At 33.8% G+C, this 25,638-nt stretch overlaps 1 protein-coding gene across 3 annotated transcripts in view; it reads right to left on the reverse strand.

The window, feature by feature from the left end:
* Nucleotides 1-25,638, reverse strand: part of EPHA6 (EPH receptor A6) — a 960,105-nt gene that overhangs the window by 267,116 nt on the left and 667,351 nt on the right. The window contains exons 3-5 of one of the 3 annotated variants that reach the window (XM_017889956.1): nt 12,861-12,924; nt 3,950-4,058; nt 132-202 (exon numbers count right to left, since the gene is read on the reverse strand). In XM_017889956.1, the coding sequence (XP_017745445.1) occupies nt 132-202; nt 3,950-4,058; nt 12,861-12,924 (244 nt within the window). Of the gene's footprint in view, nt 1-131; nt 203-3,949; nt 4,059-12,860; nt 12,925-25,638 lie in introns of those variants that run through there. The other 2 variants (XM_017889955.1, XM_017889953.1) reach the window with 2 other exon arrangements.

Here is a 25,638-nt window from a genome sequence, read left to right on the forward strand (position 1 = left end):
AATTCTGAATGCTGAAAGGTTGGAAGAGATTTTTTTTCTTTTGTTTCTCAACTCAATAGATACAGTTTGAATGAACTCCTGAAGTGCTGGAACAGTACAAAATAATGAAAGAAAGTCACTGCACTACTTACAATGCCCATTCTGTAAGTGGTTTCTTCTCTTCTCTTCTGACTTCATCTTGGCTTTTATGTACCATTGACATCTTTTAAAAAAATAAAAAGAAACTTGTTTTAAGAAGTATGCTGGATACAAAGCAAAACCAATTAAAATACATATAATCTATGAACAAAGTTCTTGTCATAAAGACCACTTTTAAAATATCTTTATAATGTGAAAATATTCTATATAAGGATTTTTATGTACATTGAAACTAGTCCTAGAATAAAATACTGTCAAGTAGATGGATTTGCAAGATAGGAGTCTTAGAAAATATTTAATAATCTGCCATAACCATCCCTTATATGACTACTAATAGCTAGAGTTGGTAAAAAAAAAAATTAAAAGTCAAAATAAAAAAAGTATTTTGAGTCAGTATCTCAGAAATGTATACAACTGTCTTCCATTTTCATTGCTAAACAGCAGGATGGTTCAGTAGTTTTATTTTTTAATATTTGGAATTTTGTAGAGGCATGTTCTAGTCTCCCTGTGGATCATGCTCCCAAGAGTTCTTCAATATGAGTAAATTCTTCAACATCCGTATGATTTGATGGTTTATCAAATTTGTACTGGCTAAACAAAGTATATCTGTGTTACATAATTCAATCTTTCACTGGGAATTTTGCCTCAAATTCTATGGAAAGTTGAGTATTCAGAAATGTCTTACAGTTTTCATAGAATATTTTTCAATGAGTGCCCCCCTACCAAAGTGCTTAAGCGATACTTCAAAATATTTTTTTTTCTATTTTATATAATTGAAATTGTTCTCTTCAATGCATGGAATGTTAAAGCAATTTCTGATGAAATATAAATTGGCAAACATATAAGCTGAAAGCTGAAAATAATTTAGCACAATTTTTTCTTCATCATTTAATTCTCCTTTTAAGTGGTATTTCTATTCTGCTCCAGGAATCCCAAATAAAGATAATATTTGAGCCCAACTCTCAAGTTTATTAGGCAACACTTATTTAGCCTGCAAAGATTGAAATGTTTTCTTTTGTGTTCGTCATATTTATGTGTTAAGGAAATATTTTCTGATGCCTTAATGAAATGCTTTGCCACATGTGTATGTGCTATTTAAATCATTGTTTACCAAAATATTCTATGAAAAAATAAGGCCTTAACTTATGTTCTTGATGCATATAACTGTATTCAATTTTGTAATATAGTGAATCATCATTAAATTTCTTTTAAACGTACAGAAGATTTTTTCTATTGTAAATAATATAATACTGATGTTAAATAAAATCACATTTAAGAAATTACTCCCTCCATCAAAGAAACTTTGAAAATGGAAAACAAAAATATTTCTGAATCAAAATCAAACATCATACTTAATTTTCCACAGTATAGTTACATGATATAATTTGTATCTTTGGAGTTAAGATCTCCTTTAAGTACAATGGAACGCCATTGTACTTGAATAACTAAATAAACTTTCTGGGCTCCAAAGCAGATTGTCTTTAAATGGTATGTAACTTCATGATAATTAGAGTATTATAAAGTATCAGTGACCCCAGTTCAAAATGCATTGGCAGCATTAATGTTATAGAGGTTAAGGAACATACAGTAATGTTTATTCTTCTATTTAGCATTTTCCTAATAAAGTTTGCTAAACACATAGCAATTCTAAAGTACTGGCAATTTGATTTTCTTAACCAAATTGTCATTGTGACTTTACATACAACAAAATAATTTTATTTTCTTTTTCCCTTTCTTTTTTAAACTTGCACCGTTAACCCTCACTGAAACTTTCTCTCTGTCTCTCTCTCTGTCTCTCTCTGTCCTTCTCTTTTTCTCCTCTCCCCTCCCCTTCTTTTCCCTTCCCTCCTTCCTCTCTCTTTCTCTTTCCCTAACCATAACTGTCTTGTAAACCCTCTCTTTGCCAGAGAGTCCAAAATAGTATGGGAATAACTTTAATCTTTTTCAGAAAACTTAGACCTCCACCAGGCTGTTTAGGGGTTTTATTTTTTATAACCACTTTACTCTGGCTAGTGATTCAAGCATTTGTAGGCCATGTTTGATAAGCTGCAGTGCTGAACATTTAATCTTCAACCTAATGGTTAATTGGTTTAGAGACTCCAAAATTTGTTTTCTGTACTCTATAGAAGATGAGCATTATCAAAGCTCTGATGATGGCAGACAGCTGTCAGAGGTTAGCCCTAAAAATAAAGGAAAAGGGTCCTAAGAGAATGCTGGACAACAGTGCCTGATGGTGGCAACATGTTATGCCCAAATTAGTACTTTTATTACGATGAATTTATCATTATTTCCTGCATTCTTTCATGTCTGTTTTTTCCTTGTTACTATAGCTAGCATTATTCAATCAGCTAATCACCCCCCAAAACTAAAGACCTCCAAATACTCTGTCTTAATTCTAAGACCATTACTATATCTGTTTATATGCATGAAAAACTTAAGTAAACATAGTTGTAATGTGCCTTCTTTCCATTAATTTCACAAATAAGTCATCATTTTTAACTCAACCACATTAGAATATTCATGCTGCTTTTTTTCCTTGGTAAATTCTATAAAAGGAGGTTTGTGACAGCTAAATCTAATACTCTCTTACTGAAGAGCAGTTGTATATTTGTCAAGGACCTACACTTGATACATGCAAAGTACCTGCCAAGTTCTATACTTTTTGGTGTGCTATCAAAATTGTAGACAATTTTTTCATATGTGTATATCCTCTGTAATTTTAAGTAGATTAAATTTGAATAAAATATTGGTCCCTAAGTGGTTTTAAAAACAAATAGTGTTTTCGGTTCACTGAAGGTAGCCATTTATTATTTCTGCTCTTTCTGAGGTACCAATGTTTTCTGGCAGGGTTGGTGTACTTTAGCTGGAGTCAGCATGGGTGTGTACTGTTTGGCTGACATTCTTTTTGCAGTTTTAAGTCTTGATAGTGGAATATTGCAGTAGATGTGTGTTTCAGATTATAAAAAAATCTGTTGAGGTATTCTTTTGTGCCCCTATTGATATCTAGATATAACATTTTATCTTCTTGTTAGAATGATCTGAGAATAAAATATTGTGATTTCTGACAAAAGTCTAGGCCAAATACCATTGATTAAATAAGAAATAACATTTATTATTTCATATAATGTTATATATATTATCTGCATTCACATCTCTGTATTATCAGCACCTGGCTTATGGTGTTCATACTATTTATTTAAAAGTCATTCAATGGTTTTAATATACTTTTGTATCAAACCTGTGTAAAAATAGAAAACTAAGGTTCTGATGGGTGAATCACTTTGACCAGCTAGTCAGGATTCAAATTTAGGATTTTTGTTATGTTAAATTTACTGTTAGTTTATTTTTTTATTCATATTACTTTGAAGTATAGAAATATTGGATTTAAAAAACCAATTAATACATTTATAACAGAGACAGTTTCAATATTTAATTGATAAAATATTATATTTCTATAACACCAGGTTTATAAAGAGTTTTATATAAATTGTTCTGGCTTTCCATTAAAATATTTTTTAATAAAATTAATTTTATGGTGTAATTTGATTATAGAAAAGGAAAAACACAGAGTAACTTATTGAGTATAAATTCATCATTCCTAGCTTTCAAACAGCTTTAGTCATCTTTGCATCTTTCCATATTCAGGGACATGTTGACACAGAGAACTAATGATGGTTCACTGTCAGAGTGGATTCTTCTGGGATCCCTCTCGACCTCAGGTGTGCTTCGTTATATCTAAAAGCATTTGAATACGCAGTGTATAAAAAGAGTGGTTATTCATCTTGGAAATAGTCTGGTGTGTTTCAGTTACCTCCCAGTGATCAAGAAGAATAAAGTCAGGATGACGAGGAGAGTGAATCCACCAACAGCGGCGGTGGCTATCACAAGAATCTGTCCTTGTTCTGCTGCCATGTCAGAAGCTGAAACAGAGATACAATATTAAAATTTCCCTGGGTGACATTTCACTATTAAAACCATTTTACAATCTAATTTATACTAGAAAATACAATAACGGATGCCAAGCCCAGTATATTTGGCCTTTATTTCAGTATTTGACACATATGAAGCAAACCCAAAATAAATGAGTTTTGACTAAGGGCTGAAGAGTTGGGGCCATAATCCACAACATAAACCTCTCCTCTTTCATCAAAAAGGGTCAATAAAGTAGATGAATTCTTAGTAGCCCTTATTTTAAGATTATGTGCTATAAAACTAAATCAGCAGATGGGCTAAAGAATTCTGTTTTATGTAACTGCTCACCGTATTTCCTCTTAACACTTTGGCCAACAGACCAGGCTTTATAGACTGTTTTGATATCTGTTTTCACAAAGTAGAAAGACTACTGTATAATTCCTTTTAAGAATGATGTTCTTTATACTTCATAGAGCTTAATCCACACACTAAAATTGTGGAATTCCACCTCCACAGCACGAGGATATGCATAGTGGGTGCCTAGATGTTTAATCAGCAATAACTGGAAAATGATATTTAAAAGCTTCCTTTTCGAAGAAAAGACCAGATTATATATGGTAGCAACATGTTCCTTCTTTCATTGATAAAACTGTCTCTTAAAACCACATGAGCTGCATGTTTTACTAATCTTCCAGGAATCTTTTAACATCTATCATTTCAATTAATTTATTAGCACTTCTAATTTTTTTTATTCATAATGTTTTAATCAAAATTTTAATGAGTGGAATAGGCAATTGCTTAATAATAGAGGTAAGAAAACAGAAGCACAGAAAAAATTGAAGAAATTGCTGAACCCCACATAGAACTAGGACCAGAATTCAGTCTTTCAGGTTTTTGTCTCATTTCTCCATTTTTTTTTTTTTTTACTATAACTTGTAGTAATAATTCAGTTAACCATCAATATTCTAGAAAACCAAATCAGTCAGTCTCTTAATGTTCCTTAACTTAAATTAAACTTGTTTTTTATTTTGACTACTGAAAATAAAGAAAATCTATTAATCTCATCAGTTATTAGAGAAAATTGAATCAAATAAGGTATATAACTGAGAAGCAAACTGCAGAAGTCTCTAACATAATAATTTATTAAACTTGAGTATTTTACAGCTTCCACAGAAGTAGATCTTTTTCTGAGAATTAAGTATCCAGTATACTATGTGCAAATTCATATCCAGAGTAATAGCATTCTCATAAAAATGACATATCTACAACAGAATGTCTAACCTTAAACAGTACTGTCAAGTCAGTAAGAAACCAGTCATAGCATTTTAGAGACTTTTAAAAAAGTCTAAATGTTAATAAAAACAAAAGTCATTTATGTTCAGTTTTCAGTAAATTTATTAAATCTTAGAATTTAGTCACTGATTTAATCAAGACATTTTCAAGCAATCTACTACAATGTTAAGTTTTTGCTCATAATCTGTGCAGAGACAAGTTAAGTAGTTGCATCTTATCCAATAAATAATGTACTGAAGGTTTTTTATTAGGTCTTCACTGAATTTCCTAATCTTCAAAATAGCACTGATATCATGGGAATTAATGTTGTGCTCTAAAATGTCACATATTCTCACTGAAAGTTATTGAATAACAAAATGTAAGAAATAGTTGTTCTAGAAAACATTATCTTTTGAAGATAAAGCAGATGGCATTTACCCAAAAAACATTATTTACTTAAAAACTGTTGTATCTGTAAAATATATAGTATAATTCAAGAATTTTGAATCAGGGGCATATAGTTTCATAGTAGTTAGGTAGCTATAATTTGTTGAGTCCAAAATTGAGAGGAAGATTTAGTAATTGGGTGCCTTTGAAAGTCAGATTACTTTGTTATAAAAAATGATGTTGTCTGACATACATCATTACTGACTAAACTGCTAATTCTACAAATATGTCTCATTTTGCACACTTGTTATTACATTTATAAACTTTGTTTTAATTAAAATTTTAATTGGATAACAATCTTAAGTTATGACCCTTTGAAAAATGCATATTCCTGCATAATTGCTTCTTAAACTTAGGAACCATACACACTTCTCTGTGGAGAATAAAATATGTTAAATACTCTTATTGGAAAATAAGAGTATTTAATGAAACACTATTATACTGGGAGTAAAATGCTACAGATTGTGAGGCTGGGATGATGATAAAAACCTCATCAACATTATCATCTTCAACAAGAACAACAGTCATTATTTATTTAATAGGAAACTATGAGCGTCAATTCATTATCAAAATTATCTTCACAATGGTCTTGATAGGTAGGCACTATTATCATTCCTAGTTTTAACAGTTATTTTACTTTCTCAAGGTTACATATCTTGTCAAGGGAAAGCCGGCAATCCAGGTTCTATTTGTCGTTCTCCAAGCCCAAGCAATTGCCAGTACTTTAAACCACCATTTTTACTAACAGAAGAACTAACTAGATCTAGCTGTTTTGGTTACCCTAGAACAATCATAGCCTTGCTTGGATTTGGTTTCATGTCTGTAAAATGATAATGTTGAATGTAATATTCTTGTCACAATCTTTCAGAGCAATTGTACTATGATATTGTGTTACCCATGCAGGCTGCAACCAAATAGTGGAAAGAACAAGATTTGCCATATGGAAATAAAAACGTTCAGGAGCTTGGTCCTGATGGGGTTAATTTTTGTCTTTTACCATATTAGTGTCGGTCCGTCACAGAGCTCTGACCTCATCTCAGGATAAACTACAAGGCCCTTAACTTTGTTATCAAAGCTGTCTATAAATGGCTCTAGCATATGTCTTCAGATACATCTTATATTCTCCAAGCATACTGAATTTCTTCCAGTTCCTTGAATAAGCCAAACTCTTAATATCTAGTTAAATTCTAATCACTCCTTCATGAATATCTCATCATTTGGAAAGCTTTTTTTTTTCTGGTTGTTTAGATTTGGGTAGGTCCCCAGACAGATGTTCCCTAAGACCCTTAAACTATTTCTACCAATAAAACCATCACATTTTATTGAAATTACATTTTATAATCCATCTTTCCCATTTGATTTCAAATTCAGTGAGAGCAGAAACTATATTCACTATGATATCCATAGTGGGGTGAATGGTGACAGCCTTTCCCCCTCCCCTCCAAAAAGGAATTTGCAGGCGTAATTAAGAATCTTGATTATCCTGGATTAATCAGGTGGTCCCAAATCCAATGACAAGTGTCCTTATAAGAGACAAAAGTGGAGAAGCCAAAGAGGAGAAGGCCATGTAAAGACACATGTAAAGACAAAGGCAGAGACCGGAGGTATGCAACCCACAAGCCAAAGAATGAAGACACCAGAAGGAAGGAGAGAAAAGGAAGAAGTCTCTCTTAGAACCTCTGGAGGGAGTATGCTTTTGGTCTTCAGAGCTGTGATATATTATTTTAAGCCACTGACTTAGTGATAATTTGTTGAAACAGTCGTAGGAAACCAATACAGTGTCCAATCTATGTGGTAGCAAATATTCCTTTGAGTAAATGGGTTGAATAATTATTTGCACTGGATGGTTCTGATAAGAAAAGGTCAGGAGTAATCCACATTCCCACCCTTCCCTTGATATGTGAGGAAGATTTACCATCAGTGTAGCTATACAATATATGTGAAGAGAGTGTACCCAACACTAATCAGAAAAATCCAATTAATCTGTGTGCTTGGAGACAATGCTTTCTGGGAGGTAGAAGCTACTAGGGAATTCAGACTGCTACATTTTACCAAGTTGAGTGGATTAAAACTCAGAAATATGAGTCTAAGGTTGAGAATTTATTAGTTCATTCAATTAATATTTATTGAGCAACTAGTATATGCTAGGCACTAACATAGACACAGGGTATACAATGATGAACAAAACACAGTTACTGTGCTCATGGATTTTCAGTTCAGTGGGGAAGACAGACACTGAACAACAAATTACAAAAGTAATTATTGTTACAAAAGGGAAACTGAACAGTGTTGGAAAAGAATAAGCAGCCTCTGGCAGTGAGTGAGCTGACAGGGAATTTGGGAAAATGTAATGTGTTGGAAGAAGTAAGAGGAGAAACAGGATGATCACCTCCTTGGATAGAGATCTCATTAATTTGATTTATTTAAATAGACACTTAAATAAACAAATAAGCAAACCATGAAATTATCTACCAAATGGATTCCACGAAAATACAGCATAGCTATAAATGTCTCTTATGAAAACTTGTCTATAGCATTATCCATTCATTTTTTTCAATCCTGAGCAGAAGCTTATTTCTCATTAGTTTTGTAGGAGAAAAATGTAGAATTTACCACATAAGTAGCATCTGTTGAAAGCAAACTTGTCCCTAAAAAGAACCACACTGAAATCCATAGTGTAAAATAAAATTTATATGTGACTGGCTGATTGGAAACGATCCTTTGTTTAATTGCGGGGTTGTATTCTTGGACAAAGATAAGTATATTAAAATGGTGTATTTCATTCTATCATTTGGGGAAAAGTATACTTCCTTAAGAAGAAGCAATTATGCAGAAAGAATTGGGAAATTGTGACTAAGCAACAGCGCTTGGCATAAGTTGTGGTGACATTATTAAGTGTGGTTTGTTTCCATCTAAAGAAAAAAAAAGTGAAATGCTTGACTTGGAATCTAAATACTTAAAAAAGAGATTTCATATCTTTAGGAAAGTGTGAGAGAAAGGCAATTTGGCTATTTTTAACCAAGGAATTTTCTTCTGTGGAGGCATATGATTTTGTCTCCCTGTAATCAAGATTATTCTAGTTTATATTTACATTTCAAAGTAAAATCTGTTATTTGTATTCTGTGTCATATTCTGTGGGATAGATTTCTAAAGTTAACTCTTTTCCCTTATGAATATCTTTTTAAAGTTATTGAAGACAGTAGTTAACATGAATTTTAAATAAAGCATCTCACAAAAAATGCTGCTCAGTGAAATAAATCGTCTTCATCATTTCACCAGAATGATTTCTTTAAGCACAGCACAAATCTCAACAAAGCCCTGAATTTATGATACCCAGTAAATTAATTTTAAAGTTTATGGACAACCAATACAGGAAAATTCTCCTCTCAGGTCATGTATAGAAATCAGAATTGGCTTAACTTTTTGAGAATTTAGCAACACAATGGAGATTAATTAATCTGCACATTCTCAACACCACATTCTCATGCAGACAGAAGAGTATGAGATACAAATGAAAGCTAAGGAAACACATCTTCTAGATGAACATACACTTGTGACTTTGTGGATGATACTGTTATCATTTTGGTCACATGGACTTGAAAGCATAGGGTTATCCTTGATTTTGTATTTTCCTACAGCTCCAAGTCCAGAGTCAAGTTTTTCATCTTGCCTTTATTACCAGTGACACAGCCTACCGTCAGGCTTCAGCCCTGCAGGAGTAGACTAGTTTTACTATTTGCTATTAGGTTGCCTTTACACAGTATCTCTTCAAAATCCATCCATATTATATGGACAGATAATTATTCTTCACAATAATATTTTAAAATACTGAGAACATTTCCCATTGCCTACAGGGTAAAATCATCCCTTTCCCATGTATCCCATTCTCAGAGATGTTGAGGCAAGAAAACTTGGACTCAGCCCTCATCCAGTTCTCTCCTTCACCTTCCAAGTTGATCAGTCCTTCCCCTTATAATTTTAAAGTATTTCTTAGATTCTTTCTCATTCTCTCCAACTCCCACTGTATTTTCTTAGTTCAGGTACCCATATTATCACATGTATTTGAAATCAGCTAGAGAGCAGGCTCAATTATGTGATTCAGTTGAACAATAGAAAGCAAGGCAAAAACAAAAAAGATTCTCTAGAAAGATATGACTGAGGTCCACATACTATAAAACAGCTTTGACACCTCACAGTTTTACTTCATACATATTTGTTGATTTTCAAGTTCATAAAATAGTGTAGCAGGCAACAGATTAGAAGATAGGTTGGGGAGGCATGTACAGAGAGACAGCTGAACAGAATTGCACACTGCTAGTCAGACTGATGGAAGAGGTGGAAAAACTGAAAATCTGACACAAGATTCCAAAATGTATACCAGTCAAGAGCCAGGAGTTTAGGATCAAATAGCCCTACAAAATTCAAGGAGCATCAAATAATTCATTATGTTTTATAACTCAATAATACATTAATATGACCATTCGATATTAATTAGAAAATACTGAGATAAGTCCAATATGTTTTATTTGAAAGGACAAGAGTTTGGGAATGCATGATTAAAAAATGTTTGCCTCCAAACTATTACAAAGTTATAAAAATAATACTTTTAAGATTAAACCCTGGCCAAAAACTTAAATTACCAAAATGACTTATTTCCTGAGAATTTCAGTTTTTTGACTCATCTCACTACAAGCCTCTTAAGGGCAGACTAATAAGGTTCAACTTTCTATATAACAAGGGATTAGCATAAGCCATACATAGTATAGGTATTAATACATGTGTATTGTTTGTGAAGAAGAGATAAAAATGACATTCTAAATATAAAGATAAAATGCCCTTGGCTAAAGAACAGTTTACTTATTTGATGTGTGTGTCAAAATGCTTAAACATGTTGTAATTTTACATTACATTCCCTTTCATATTTGTATTTTGTAAATCAGTATCTACAGAGGTAAATTAATAGAAAATAATGTGGGTCAATTTCTTTTTCCTAGATATCCCTGCCTAGGCTTTGAAAAAAAGTAAAAATAGTCAACAAAGTATTATACTGATATATTTCTTTTACATTTATTCACTATTTGATGCTATCTACTCAAAGGAAAAGATAAGATTAGAAATAATAATTTATTCAGAAATAGATTAATAGAAAATAATGTGGGTCATTTTTTTTTCCTAAGTATGCCTACCTAGGCTTTGAAAAAAAGTAAATATAGTCAACACAGTATTATACTAACATCTTTCTTTTACATTCATTCAATATTTGATGCTCTCTACCCAAAGGAAAAGTAGCTATAAGATTAGAAATAAAAGAGAATAGCAAGAGATTGTCTTTTCCATTCAAGTAAGCTGGTTACTGATTTCTCAGCTGGATGGACACAAACCTCCTGGATCATTTCTGTTGAAGCAGAGACCCTTAGCAGGGATCATACTTTTTTTTTTTTCCCCAGAAAGTGATTTCACAGCTGTGCCTTCTTCTACTCCTCTGCCACTTCTCCAGAAACAATACAATTCAGTACATCAAACTGTGACTACAGTGAAACACCAAAGATTTTGAGATTCACTCTTCCTGATGACCTCAATTTACTTGTCAGGTAAAAATGCCAAATGACACAGGGATAATTGGAAAATGTGAGTTTGGTACAACTTGATGGAGCAGCAGAAGCAGAGGCAAATAGTGCAGCATAATGAAATATTTTCTGACTTTTTTAAAAAAAAGAGATTCTTGTGTTCATTAATGAATGGTCAAGATGCCTTACCACAGGTAGGCTTCATGTGACAAATTTCAAAGAACAAAGAAAATGACTGAGACATTTAAACACCTGAAACTATGGTCAACATCCTAAATGTCAAAGATGTAATTTGTAATTGTCTGTATTTCATATTGTTACTGGAAGTTGAGATAGGTCTTGAGAACATTTTTCTCAAAGAATATTTATATCTTCATGCATATATCTTTCATCCTTTAAAAAGTTTTTTAAGATCCAGTGTAAAATAGGATTTCCATACAAATTTCACAACTTCCCTGGATCACTGACCTGGAACCAATGATGTTCAATTTTAAATACTATTCACCATGTGCCATATTAATAGTGGATATTTGCACATTGGTGAGCATATCTAGGCACTTGAGGTTATAGCTTCTTAATATAACAGTTACTGTGGTTTGAGATAAAGAGCTTTGTAATGAAATTGATAATCATTAGGGATCACACATTTCATAAGTTGTATGAACTGTATAAACTTAGATTTATTTGGAGTCTATTTTTCATAGAAAAAATATTTAAAGAAAATGAACTTGATTTTAAAACAGAATTATTTAGAAAACATCTAAATAATTTCTTGAGGAAATTCTCATTCACCAACTGATTATTCATTCAAAACAAAATACCATTTGCTAAGCACTGTGATATAGAGCTTGGGGAGATGAAGAAAACTAAAGTGTGATTTCCTCATAGCGTTTCTTTAGTGAGAGAGATAGAGATGCAGACCTTAGTTGTAATAGAGAGACACTGGTGCTAGAATGGAGGTATACGTGAAGGTCACAGGACAAGAGGGGGAGAGTGGTAATCTCCACAGAAAAAATCATACGAAGGTTATAAAGAAGGTGATTCTTAAACTAAATCTGGAATGATTCAAAGAAATCTGCAAGTCACCAACATGGTGAGTAGATATTGGACACTATAGCTTGAGGAAACATCACAAATACTACAAAGATACAACTAGCACAACATCTTCAGGAGTTTATATGTACTTTTATATGCCTGGGACACATACCAAAACGCACAAGAGGAAGTTGGAGAGATAGGCAAGGAATAGGTCATAATAATTTAAAGTGAAACTGACTCCCGTCAGCATGCTTGAGTTTTTCTCAAGTTACTATTAATATTCAGATTCCAGAATAGGGTATATACAGATGTTAGTTTACTGAAAATTGCCATTTTTACCAGAGACATAAACTCTTGCAAATATATGAGAATACTGAAGGCAAACCCAAGAGAGAAGAAAACAGAACTGAGACTGAGATGTTACTAAAGACATCATTGGAGAGCCTGGATTTGGCCCTCACACTACCCCTTTGACTTTTCAGTTACCCGAGGCAATCAAGTCCCGCTTTTCATTAAGCCAGTACATTTTTGTCACTTGAAATGGAGAGTCCTATTTAATATAATGAACCAAGAGGAAATAATTAGACTGGATGTAAATGCTAATATGTGGCAGGGCGATGCAGGACTTTATATATCCAAACTAGGTATAGTTACTTCTCATTGTTTATTATGTTGCTTGAGTTGAACATTTTCTATCTAACTTCACTATCATCTTTTGATTTTGATGATAAACACAGCCTCTCAAGTCTGTTTGCCTGGTAACTGGATGGACAGGATTGGAACCTTTTTCTATAGAATGACTAACAAATGTGCCAGGAGATATTCCAATTTATTTTTCTTTAATAGATGGATATTTTGGGGGGAAATCAGTCCTGTCTGTCCTATATCTAATGGGTCTCATGTATCAATTTAATAAAATTGCATGGATGCAAAACAAAGAAAAGAAAACAAATGGGCAGACAACATTTCTGGCAAGTTTAGCAAGACAGCATGTTAGAATGTGGGATAATTTGCTTAATTGAAACCTATCTAATTATAAACTAATTATCACCAAAATACTGGAGCTAAATTCATGTAGAACACTTTTAGTGAATTTTCACAGTTTATGATAACAAATTTGAGGCTACAGTTGTCCTTTATTTGGCATCAGCAGAACTATTTATGGAAGCACGGCTAACCATCAATGCCAGGTGCCAATTTTTCTTAGCGTTATGGACCCAAGTATATTCAGACCTGCCATTGCTTTATGCCAAAACTCATTTAACCATCTCCTGAAAGTGAGTAAGTTCTAAGGGAAGATTTTGGATCATTGTTTGAAGCCTGTTCTGAAGAACACCAAACTATTTACCTCAAACAACATCTACTCAATCACCAGGATTAATTCTGGAGAGAGTCAATGGGAGACTATTTTAAAAAGACCAACCCCATGGTAGCACAAAACTATGGCTCCATCAATTTTTTCAGCATCTCTTCAATTATTTACACTCTGCTTCTCCTTAAGCCATGTGTGTGAGGTTTCCCAGTTAAATAATTTATATTAGCAGCAAGAAGGTTTTCTGCACAGTATTGCCCTACTACTTACTACTATTATTTTGAAGAAAATAAGATTGTTTACTTACGCATATTGATTTTTTCATAAAATTTAGACTTCATTGCCAAGGGAATTGACTTAAGTAAAAAATGAGGCTTAATATTAGGATCTACAAATGTGGGAGTAAGTATCTTTCTAAAACGGAAATGAAAGGGAATATTTCCTGACATACCCATTCACTTTGTCATGTAATATAAACACAGTATTGTGTTTTATTTATTAATTTTTAACTTGTATCTTCACAATATGACACTGGTTTTAGACAAACTGGGCATTTGCCATCATGGCAGATAGAAAGATAAGCATCTTCCGAAATGCTGATGATATGGGTGTGATTTTCAAAAACTAGAATTGATTTCAGGATACAAATAATTCTGCTACCCTATTGCTGCCAGAAAGAATTGAGCATCACCAACTTTATCAAAATGAAAATCATTTTCTTTGGCAGACAAAAGGCAATTGATCAAAACTTCACACAACGAGACAAGATATTTCCATTTTGTACAAGCATATTTTTTTCTATAGCTTATCCAGGAAAGCATAGTGCAGAACCACGCAGTTCAATATAACTTTTTCCACGGGAGCATTACTCCTCGGGTTTCTTTTCGATGACTTGGAACAACACCTGCTTTGAAAAATTTCCAGGCCAGAATCATCTTTTTTCACAGTATCCTGTGGTGTGGGACTCTAAACTCTCAATCTAAAATATATCTAATGGTGGGGGCAGATTCAAGTCTGCTTCCTAAGGACAATCTTTGCTTTGCCTGCAGTCCGTTTTAGTGTAAACGTTGAGAGGTTTTATTTTTACTTTTGCAAAACTACTGGTTGGGCTTCTCAACATTTATAGTGGAAGGATTTCTCTATTGCTTCACCATATTTTTGTACCATTTGTATCATCTATTGATATGAAAGCAGAAAATTCACATTTTAAGCACTCATTAAAGACCAACCTCGGCTGGGCGCGGTGGCTCACGTCTGTAATCCCAGCACTTTGGGAGGCTGAGGAGGGCGGATCACAAGGTCAGGAGTTCGAGACCATCCTGGCTAACATGGTGAAACCCCGTCTCACTAAAAATATAAAAAATTAGCCAGGCGTGGTGGCGGGTGCCTGTAGTCCCAGCTACTTGGGAGGCTGAGGCAGGAGAATGGCGGGAACCCGGGAGGCGGAGCTTATCAGTTTGGCAATTTTCATGCATAGTTGACACTAAGGGAAATCTTATTTATAAGCCATAGACATGTTTTCCTAAATGAACATAGACACAGGTAGAGCACAAAACAGAGATGAGTGGCTGTGCACATCAGGAATGAAAGCTTTCTTTTTGAGAATTTTCCAGTTTCTTGTTCCAGTCTTTTTTGAAACCTAGTCTGGGACATTTCTTCATTCCTCTTTCCTTAAGCGAGCTCATGGTTTATGTGATATCTGCAATCAAAGCGTCCTATTAGATTATTCCAATTTTAAGTCCCTAACAGACAAAAGTTTTAAAAAATAAATTTAAAAGGTAACTCCTTTCATTTACTTCCTAGGTATAATTTATCTTTTAAAGTCTGTGTGCATGGAATGAATTAAGTAACCTTCCTTTCTCCCACGATGGAAAAATCATGTTCAGTCAGTGAAACTTTACCTTGGCTCTATCAAAGGTTGTAGTCAGAAAATGTCATGTAAAAACAAACAAAAAACTTTTGCATTTGTTGAAAAAGCTGCTTGAGGCCATTTTCCTCAACAGCCTCTGTAAATCTTTCTTAGATCATTTGTGCTTCACGAGTGTACGGTAACTTTTCTATTCTCTATGCACAAACATGTGCATCTCTAGTAATCATTATCAGAATGACACTTTGTTCACTCTTGTGTGTATGGAGCTAATTTTCTATTTTAGTTCTAATCTATTAAACATTTTGTGCATATATTTTAAACTGCCTCAAATGTTCTTAGGAAGAAGAGAAATGCAGATAAAAAAATCACTGTTTCTCTGTCTAGTCCTCTGAGAAAGCATCCTTATAAAAATTAAGACCAATTTAGATATGTTATTATATATATGGGGAAAGTCGTACTACCTACTGCTTAAAACATTTTTTTCTGTTTACAACACAAAAGTGTGGACTATTTTATTTCTCTTATCTCTATTGAGTGCATAATACTTAAATTATATATTATATATATATATATATATATACTTGGAGACTCATTCTGTTAAACAATAAGTGAGTTGTCAAAGATTCCCAAGGATTCAAAGGCATTCTGAGCTGCAGCACAGAATGTGACAGAAAAAGGGGCACATGCCAAAGGTAATTAGAAAGCCCCAAGTCTTTTTGGTGTGTTCCTACTTGGTGCTCTGTTTGTCTGTCAGATAACTTGGAGTAACTTAGAAAATAATGGAGTAGCCTTTTTTTCAGTTATTATGCTCAGTAAAAAAAAAAAAAAAAAGTGATTTTATTCAAGTTCAAATATTCTCAAAACTGTGTCTATTCAATAATTTGAAGAGTAAAATCCTTCCTCAAGCAAGATATTCTGTGCTTATATTCAAGAAGTGATAACATACCTAATACCTATTCTGAGCCAAAAATATCATTTTCAATATATAGCTAAGCTTGATTTTGGGTAAGTTGCTTATTTCTGTGCAAGGAAATTCATGAGGTGGCTACTATTTTAATTGTAAAAAACTTACAGTGGAGTATGTGGCTATGGTACATAAGTCTTCTCATTTCCACTTGAAAACAGAGGAGGATTCCACAGAGGCTGTCCTACAAAAGGTCTTTTGCCAGAATTACATTTTTCTTCTTTTTTATTATTTCCTTTTTTCTTTATATAGGTGAGTGGCAGCTGATTCACAGCACAGGATGGTCCAAAAAATCATACTGAACTCAGTGGAGTTTCCCTCAGAAGAAGGGTAGTAATGATCATATTAAAAAACACCTTTGAGAGCTTTTATGTGTTCTCCATAGTTCTAAACATATATGTGAACTTATTTAGTCTTCAAAATAATCATATGAAATGGTAGTATTATTACCTCCATTTAATAGATGGAGAAACTGAGGCCCAAAAAGGCTAATTAACTTGTGCATGGTCACATAGTTAGAAAGGACAGAACCAGAATTTACTCACAGATAGTTTAAATCCTGAGTTCGAGCTTCTAACCACTGTCCTATGTTGTCTGCTTGCACTGAGACATTTGATGTGTTAAGTATTGAAAAGAAAAGTAGGCCAACTTCTAAGCAATTTGATTACCATAGAAACAGTAGAGACAATGGTTCTGGATCTACAAGGTGATATTGCTGGAATGGGCCTGATGGAGACCCCCTGACTTGCCTACCGTGCTCACTAAGATTTGGTATCTCAGAAGTCAAAACATAGAGTGTCTTCGGCTGAGTCAAATTGTCCGGTGCTTAAGCCCTGGGAGGTCAACATACCTTGGGGAATTCCGCTCCTCCTTTTGTGTCACCTACATAAATTAAACAAAAACTAACACCAAAACTAGCCAATTATCTTAATAGTAAATTCATGGGTGTAAAAACTAAAATATCAGGGGAATAAGAAAATGATTTGATTGCTTTTATATAGTATCTATATGCAAGAAGGTAAAGAACATTTTCAATACAATTTTGAAGCTGTTAGAATGGAATTTAAGATTGAAAACTAGCAACAATAATATCAGTATTAATAATCATGTATTGAGCTCTAACTGCATGATAGCTGGATACTCTTCTGTTGTTAAGTACTTTACAAGCACTGAATCACTGTATACTCACGGGAACCTCAGAAAGTAGGTGGTATCCTTATATCCATTTTCCAGATGTGGAAACTGAGGCACAGAGTGGTTAACTGACTTATTCAAAGTCCCATATTTGGGATGTGATCAAGTCAAAGTTTAAATCCAAGTTTAAGGAAGTACAAAGCTTGAACTTTTACACAAAATTCCTCTTTGCTAATTCTCTTTTGCCGTCTATTTACCTGTGAAATACCTGTCAAGTTGAATTGCATGAATCAGTTGCTAACATAAAAATTTTCTTTCTTATTTCTGCTTGTATAAGTTCTTCCTTTTCTTTAAGGCCAAAGTAAGGCCATTCTCCCTGAAGTTTTTGCCAGTTGTCTAGTTTGGAGTAACAATTAGGATTATGGTGATAGTTAACTTTGAATGATCACGTGTTACTTGTGTCAGATACTGCAGTGAGTACTTTTCTCACATTAGGAGGCAGATACTCCCTATCCTCCTTCCCAGCTTTACTTTTCACCAGAATATCTCTTATTATCTGTCTTAGATGGGGTTTACTGGGACACAGATTCTTCAATAGAGCTTGGCTTGCAGCATGTTTTCTGGGGAGTGACCTCAGCATGAACATGTGGGAGTGCAGGAAGCCCATGGAAAGATGCAGCTGTTGACTTGACACGTGGTAGCTACAAAGACCTCAGTAGACCCCAAGGAGTGCTGGAGCTGGGATGGTCTTCTTCCAGGTTGTCTTGAACTGACACAATGGGCATGGGTCTTTGTACATCACATTGAGGAGTCTTGGATTCTGACTGTCCCCAGGAAGAGGGCATGACCCTGGGGCATCCAGATTCTTTTGGTGAGGGGCAATGTCTGCAGCTATGAGCCTTCAACTATGAGCTTTCAGCAGGCAGAACTACCACTAGTTGGGTCCTGAAGGGGAAATCTAGGCAACACACCACACCTCTAAATATAAAATGTTTGGCTTATTGTTTGTTTATTGTCTTTCTCATCTCTCTAGAATATAAGCCCCAGGACAGCAGGGACTTTTGTCTATTTCTACTATAGCCTGAGTATGTACAGAAAGGGTTCTCAAGAATATTTTTGAATGAATGACTCTACATACAAATGAATAAATTTCTACTTTTCCCACAAGGAAACCAAAACATAAATCAACTACATTGCCTTCCTTAGGTCCCAATACCTAGAGAGTTTTGCATTTTTAGAGCAAAGGAAGATAGTATAGCATGTTTGCTTTACTTCATTTACGGGTCTAAGGAGGAGAATCCTCATGAGCCAAGAAACCAAGTGCTATGATGCCTAATTGAATGTAGCATTTTTTCTTTCACCAATTCGAATGTACAACTATGCAACTGAGCCTGAGACAAGTGCCTTTGCCTGACATGTTAGTTTTGGTGTCTAACTTCCCTCTGCTAATGTATCACCATTACCCCTATGCTATCTAGATTCACTAAGTTTCCCAGATAACTTAATGTCTAGATTTTCTTGGAAGGTTTGACTTGGGATGGCTTAGCTTCAGTTTTCTCAAAAGGTTCTGGTGAGCAGGTCATAATTTACTGTGTTTTCAGAAGGTCCACAGACCAAATATGAACTGTCAGGGAGACATATGTAGGCTTACCTGCTGGCAGAGAGTGAGCATGTATTAGAATTTAAATTGATGATTCCCAAGGTTCTAGCACCTTCAGTAGGTGAATTTTTCAAGGCTAAAATAGTCTAGGGAATTTGGAAGTTATGAGAGCTATAGGAGTGCCAATGAAAAAAGATATTTGGAAGGTTTTATTTGTAGTGTGGTAAAATGAAGGTGAGGAAATAATTAGATATGTTCTCAATGGTTTCAGGGACGTCAGTTATGGGAAGCTTACTGTGACTGGCTTGCCTGTTTCCAAAACTACATACAGCTGGAAGAAAAATAAAAACCTAGGAAATTTGAGCCTCAGAAGCCAGGTAAGGATGGCATTGCATGGTCCTCACTAGCCACATGTCTTGTGTTTCTTGTACTGAGATCATCATCCCCACCATTCCTTGCTGCTGATCTTGTGCTATTTGAGGATGACACTGGTTCTCCAACTAGAGCTTGCAGCCAAATAACCAGGAGGGCTTATGGACACAGAATGCTTGGTCCCACCCCCAGAGTTTCTGACTTAGTGGGTCTAGTCAGAGGTCTGAAAAATGTGCATTTCTGGTGTGTTCCCGGTGTTGCTGATGCGTTTGGCACAGGGCTCACACTTTGAAAAGCACAGTTTGAGCTATACTGACATTCTTCCAATTACTAGAAAGCTCCATGCTCTCTTTGATCTCTACACCTGCACACATACTGGTCTCTCTGTCTAAAGAGAACAAAAGCTCCCCAATTCTCTCATCTGGTCCCTCCACCCTCACTGCACCCCTACTTTCATGGCCAAGTTTGACTTAACCTTCAAGTTTCCTTTAAGACATTACCATGTGGCAGCTTTCCTTGACACATTTGTTTGCATTTTTCTCCTTGTGCTCCCTTATACAACACATATTACCCTCTACTGGAATCTTGTTTAATGTTCTGAACTTCTCACGAGCTGTTGTGAAAGCAGGGAATTGGTTTATCCTTTTTGTTTTTGAATCGCCAGTGCCTACATCTATATCTGGCCCACTTATTAATGTGTTTTGATTGAGTAAATGGGTGAATGAACAAGTTGAACAATTAAACATCCTTCTGCTTACTTTAGCTTTTACTGCTTCCACTCAGGTGCCCTTCTCTTTCTCCCTCATATTAAATTTAACACAACTATATCAAATTTTAAAACAAATTCTTTTTACTTCCACGGGTAACAACTTATGTAACAATATTTAAAATAATGACAATTTCATTCCTTTATCTCAAAATGGGAATAGGAAGTGTATACGAATGCAGAACGTATGTATTATGTATATGAATGTGTGTATGTATGTACATATATATATACATACACGTGTGCTAAATTCAGTAATATTGCCATGTTTATTGTTGATGGAATTGCCAAAATTATTTGTTGACAAAATTATTTAGTCTGCTTACTGATTATGCATCCAGCAAATATAAGATAACTAATTTAAAAAAACTGTAGTGCAAGAGAATTTTTAAATGAATGCTGTTTTCCAGAAGCATAAGAGAATATGAAAATCAGATGTGAATCAGCTATTTTATATCTAGCAGTAAGATTGCCATATTCTGCTCCTTTGCCTATCTTTATAGTACAGTAATGTGCTCACACATGTCATGCTTGGGTTTGTGCACACACAGCTAGATCTTTTAAAGTACTCCTGTAATTTTGCCAAGAATTCTTGTTACTCAATTTAAATTTCAAAGGAACTACTGTTTCCCTTGAAAAAGTAAAGTGTAACATGAATACTTAAGCTGCTTCTTAATTCTTCATACAGGCCTTTGTAGAACTGGCTGGGTTTATTTTATAAATATTTGTCCATTCAGTATTGTGACTTGATGGTGAAATAAAGCACAAACAGCTGTTTTGCATTGGGCTAATACAAATTTAGAAGACGTTACATTAGATAATTTAAAATGTTTTTTATTGAAGAGTGGCACCAGGCAAATTAAATTTTTTCCAACTATGCTTTTATGTCTTGACATAAACATATAATATTTAATATTCATATATTTTGTATGAAATACTTTTAACCTGACTTGGACATTTTTACTACTCTTTAATTCTCAGATTTTTTTCAGCTCTGAAAAATAATGGATTATCACGTGGATAGAATGTGACCATGACATACAATTACAACATGAACCAAAACCCCATGCTATGTCATCCTTCCAGCCTGTGGCCTCCCAAAGGACAGCTTCATCTCAGCATCATGCATTTCTACCCTTTCCCTGTAAGAACCATATTTATATATCATCACTATGATACTCTACAACCAGCTAGAGCTCCCCTAATGCTTTCAAACACCATTCTATCTGTACTTACTGAACAACACAATACTCCTATTTCCTACTTGAGCTTAGTGCATGACCATGCAACAGATGAGGGTGAGAGGTCAACCACAATGAAGAATCATACCAGCAATTCTGGATAGGCCTCCATATTGCTGTTAATATAATGAGAAATTAGGTTTTCTTCACTCTGCCCTTGATGTTTTTCTGACAACTAAAATACGACTCTTGAAAAGCCACATCAAAATATAAGTCAATAAAGCTGATTTGTGTAGTCTGAAGAATGGCTCTAACTCTTTAAGTGTTACATAGAGAATATATTTTTCACTAAATTTGGGGCAATTTGAAATACCTAAGGACCATTTTTTGCTCTCTTTAAGAATTCAAGGTTGTAAAGTCAAATAGCTTGAAAGAAAAATTCAAGCAATTTATATGATGGCTGATAGAAAACAAAATCCATCTCATATCAAGTCAAATTAAAATCAGACTTTGGGAATGACATAAATCAGGAACTCTCTTATCTCTAGTGTGGTTTAGCGATAAACTTCCTAAAGACAGAGACCATGTATTATCTCCTTTGTTTCCTTAGCATTCGGCAGACTGCTTGTTAGTAATATATGTACAAAATAAACAAAAATAAAATACTAAAAATATATAGGTAGAATAATAAAATACATGTAATGTGTTTGAAGCAACATTGAGGATTTATAAATACCGAGTATTGTGTATTTATTGGATAATATTAATTCATACGAAATTAATTGAATGCCTTCTCTTTGCCAGGTGCATGCAAAGCAATATAAGAGGTATAAAAATAAGAAAGAAATGGGGAAATATTAGTCAAAGAGTGCAAGTCTTCAGTTATAAGATGAATAAGCTCTAAGAATCTAAGGTACAGCATGGTGACCATAGTTAATAATACTGTATTGACTACCTGAAACGTGCTAAGAGAACAAATTCACACAGCATACACAAATGAGAATCTTTTAAAAAAAGAAACAAAAGAAATGTTCCCTGATCTTGTAAAAACTTCCAGTCAAGGGTTGATGGTTTATATACCAAAGAAATAATATTTTACATACATTGCTATGTGTTACTGCCTTAAAAATAAGCTACTTTCTGTATTAAGAAATACATCTACTGTTATTTGTTACTTTTGTTTTAAATACAAGCCACACTGTAACACTGCCCTTTGATATGCACATTTTACAACATCTAAGTACCTATTAATAGTTAATGATTTTCTTTCCAGCTCATTTAGCAAAGTTATGATCTTTAATATTTTTCATATTAAGGCCTTCAATCTGTCTTATGGTACCTAAGCCTGGTTCCTATCATTTAAAATCCTTATTTGATCTAGGCATAATTGAAATAAAATACCTTTTTTTAAATTTTTGTCAATTCAGTCTCTCTTAAAGGGAGACTTCCACTTTCTGTGCAAACAGTGACTCTTCATCAAGACCCTGCATAGTTAAGTAAATCATACTAACTGCTTTATTTTGCCTCTTTGGAGTGTTATACTTGGTCTACCATGTGTACATTAATCCAGAAATATGCATTAAAACACTGCACAGCACTGTGAACTTGATGCATTGAGATTTATAAATAGTCTTCTGAAAATCTGCTTATATTCAAAGACACATTATGCTAAGGCAAAATATAAGTAATTAAGAGAGGGTGACGAATTGGAGGTAATAATAAAAAATAATCATGTAGAAAATTATAAGTAATGACTAGGTGAATAAGAAAAGTGAAAGTACTGAATGGGCAGAAAGGGAACTCAATTTTGGTTCTAAGCATTAGTATGAAAAGGGCCTAATGCCATAATAACCCCATTCCAATGCTTACTACCTGTGGGTACTGTTAGGTTACTGTACTTCATTATGCTTTACTTTCTTGATCTGTACAATTGGCATAATAGTATCTTCTGCAAAGGCTATAAGTGTTTTGGTAACCAGAAAAGATTTTTTAAAAGTGCTTGGAACATAATTAGAAGTCACAAATATGTTGTTATGAAATCTCAATGTTTGAATTTACATTAAACTTGTATCACAACCTTCTAAACAAAGCAGGGATTTCTTTTATCACATGCTAAACAGGTTCCCAATTAGCTTCAGCACAAATTCTTATTATGAGGGGCCTTCGTTACCTTATAGGACAGGCCACTTTATATTCAGACACCCTAACTGCTAGAAAATTCCTCTTTTCTACTGATGTTTGCATTTAGATGGCTATGGCTGCCAATGTTGAAAGTGTGCTATTGATTGGAGATTACTTTAAATTAAAGTCTTATATACTGGAATTTGTCCTCCTCTGGGTAGACTCATAAATATGAAATCTGCCTCCTGCTTGATTAATTAACTTTTTTATTACTCCACCAGGGTCAGCTGGTCCTCTTTCTGCTTCATGCGCTACCATTAATAATCATTCCAAAATTTCTGGCTGGTGTTAATAATGATGTAGCTAATTTCATCCTAAGTAATTGAAACAGTACAGACTGTGCTTCAACAGACCGGATTAAACATAATGGAGATTTTTATAAAAGAGTTTAAGGAAGAAAATGTGTAAACAACAAAATTGTCATTTTACCCTACCTAAAATGCCCCCCAAATTTAGAATTAACAATTAATTTGTAGTTAGACTTGCATATATTATGTTTTTTCATGACTCAAGCCAGTTATAGCTTGTTACTCAAAATAAAGCAAGCAATATTGCTTATCTATGGCAAATAAAATTATCCGATTCTTTCTTTTTGAACTGGTAGGCAACATACTGTTCTTTAGTATTCTAATACTAATATTTAATATTTTAGTATTTTTTTTTTCTTTTTGACCCGGCAGGCAACATACTATTCTTTAGTATTTTTGTAAATCATATTTTCTTTATTTATTTGATTACATGTATATTGGAACCTGTGTGTAAGACATTTTCTGAGACACACAGATATACAGACTATAGTTCTTTATCTCAATGAGTTTACAACTTAGTAAAGAATTATGCCTTTGAACAATAAAATATTTAGAAATTCCAAGGAGGGAGTGATGATTTCTCGCTGGCAAGAACACTTTAGGAAGGTAGCATGTAAGCTACAGTGACCATTTGTAATGTGATCATTTTCTGAATACTCCAGTTGGAAGTCATAGAAAAATCTTAGGTATGATGAAGATACAGATTATTTTGTTCATGAAGCATCCAAATAATCTAATTTTCCAGAGAATATGTTAACTTGGAAAATCGATAGAAATGATGTCAGTTTGGATTACATTTGGAGGGGACCTGATATCTTGCTGAGAAATTAACATTCTATTCAATACAACATATGCAATGATTTAGAATTTTTAAGTGTGCAAATGGAATTTAGGAAAATTAATCAAAGAGGGACATAAAAATGGATTAGGGAGGAAGAAACTGAAACGTAATGTTGCATCTTATTTTTTAGGATCATTTCCTACCTACAAATTGCTAAAACAAGCCAAATTTCTTACGTCAACCATACTAAAACAGCTAAATCTTATGTATATTTTCAAAATAATTAAATGCTTACATTTATTCATTTGTATCTACATACCACTTGTTGAAAAATATATAAGGCATGACATAAGATTTTATTTTGAAATACCCACTATAATGTAATTATTTTATAGTTTGGTTTGTTCATGTTGATTATAATGATTTTTATATGATTATTTTATGTGCTACAAATTTAGTCCATCATTATTACTTTTGGTAAATAATACATTTTAAAATGTTGACAGATGTGCCTCTTCTGCTACAAAACTGATTTATGCAGCCTACAGGTGAAAGCTTAAATTTACATGTTGTTAAAATGTAAGCTGTAATTAATCTTTTCAGCAAAAAGGAATGCATTGCTTATATGTTGGCAATGTATCAATTCTTGTGGGTCATTTAGATAATTATTAAGGCAATGGAAGAGGTAAATTGCCAATTACTACATGTAAAATTCCAATTTTCTTTCAAACATTGGCTTTAAACCATGGATTCTGCTCCCTTTTGATAGCTCATAAGTTATTTTTTTTAGTATTT

The sequence above is a fragment of the Rhinopithecus bieti genome, unplaced genomic scaffold, assembly GCF_001698545.2.
Source record: "Rhinopithecus bieti isolate Rb0 unplaced genomic scaffold, ASM169854v2 scaffold_18644, whole genome shotgun sequence".
NCBI classification, from domain to species: Eukaryota; Metazoa; Chordata; class Mammalia; order Primates; family Cercopithecidae; genus Rhinopithecus; species Rhinopithecus bieti.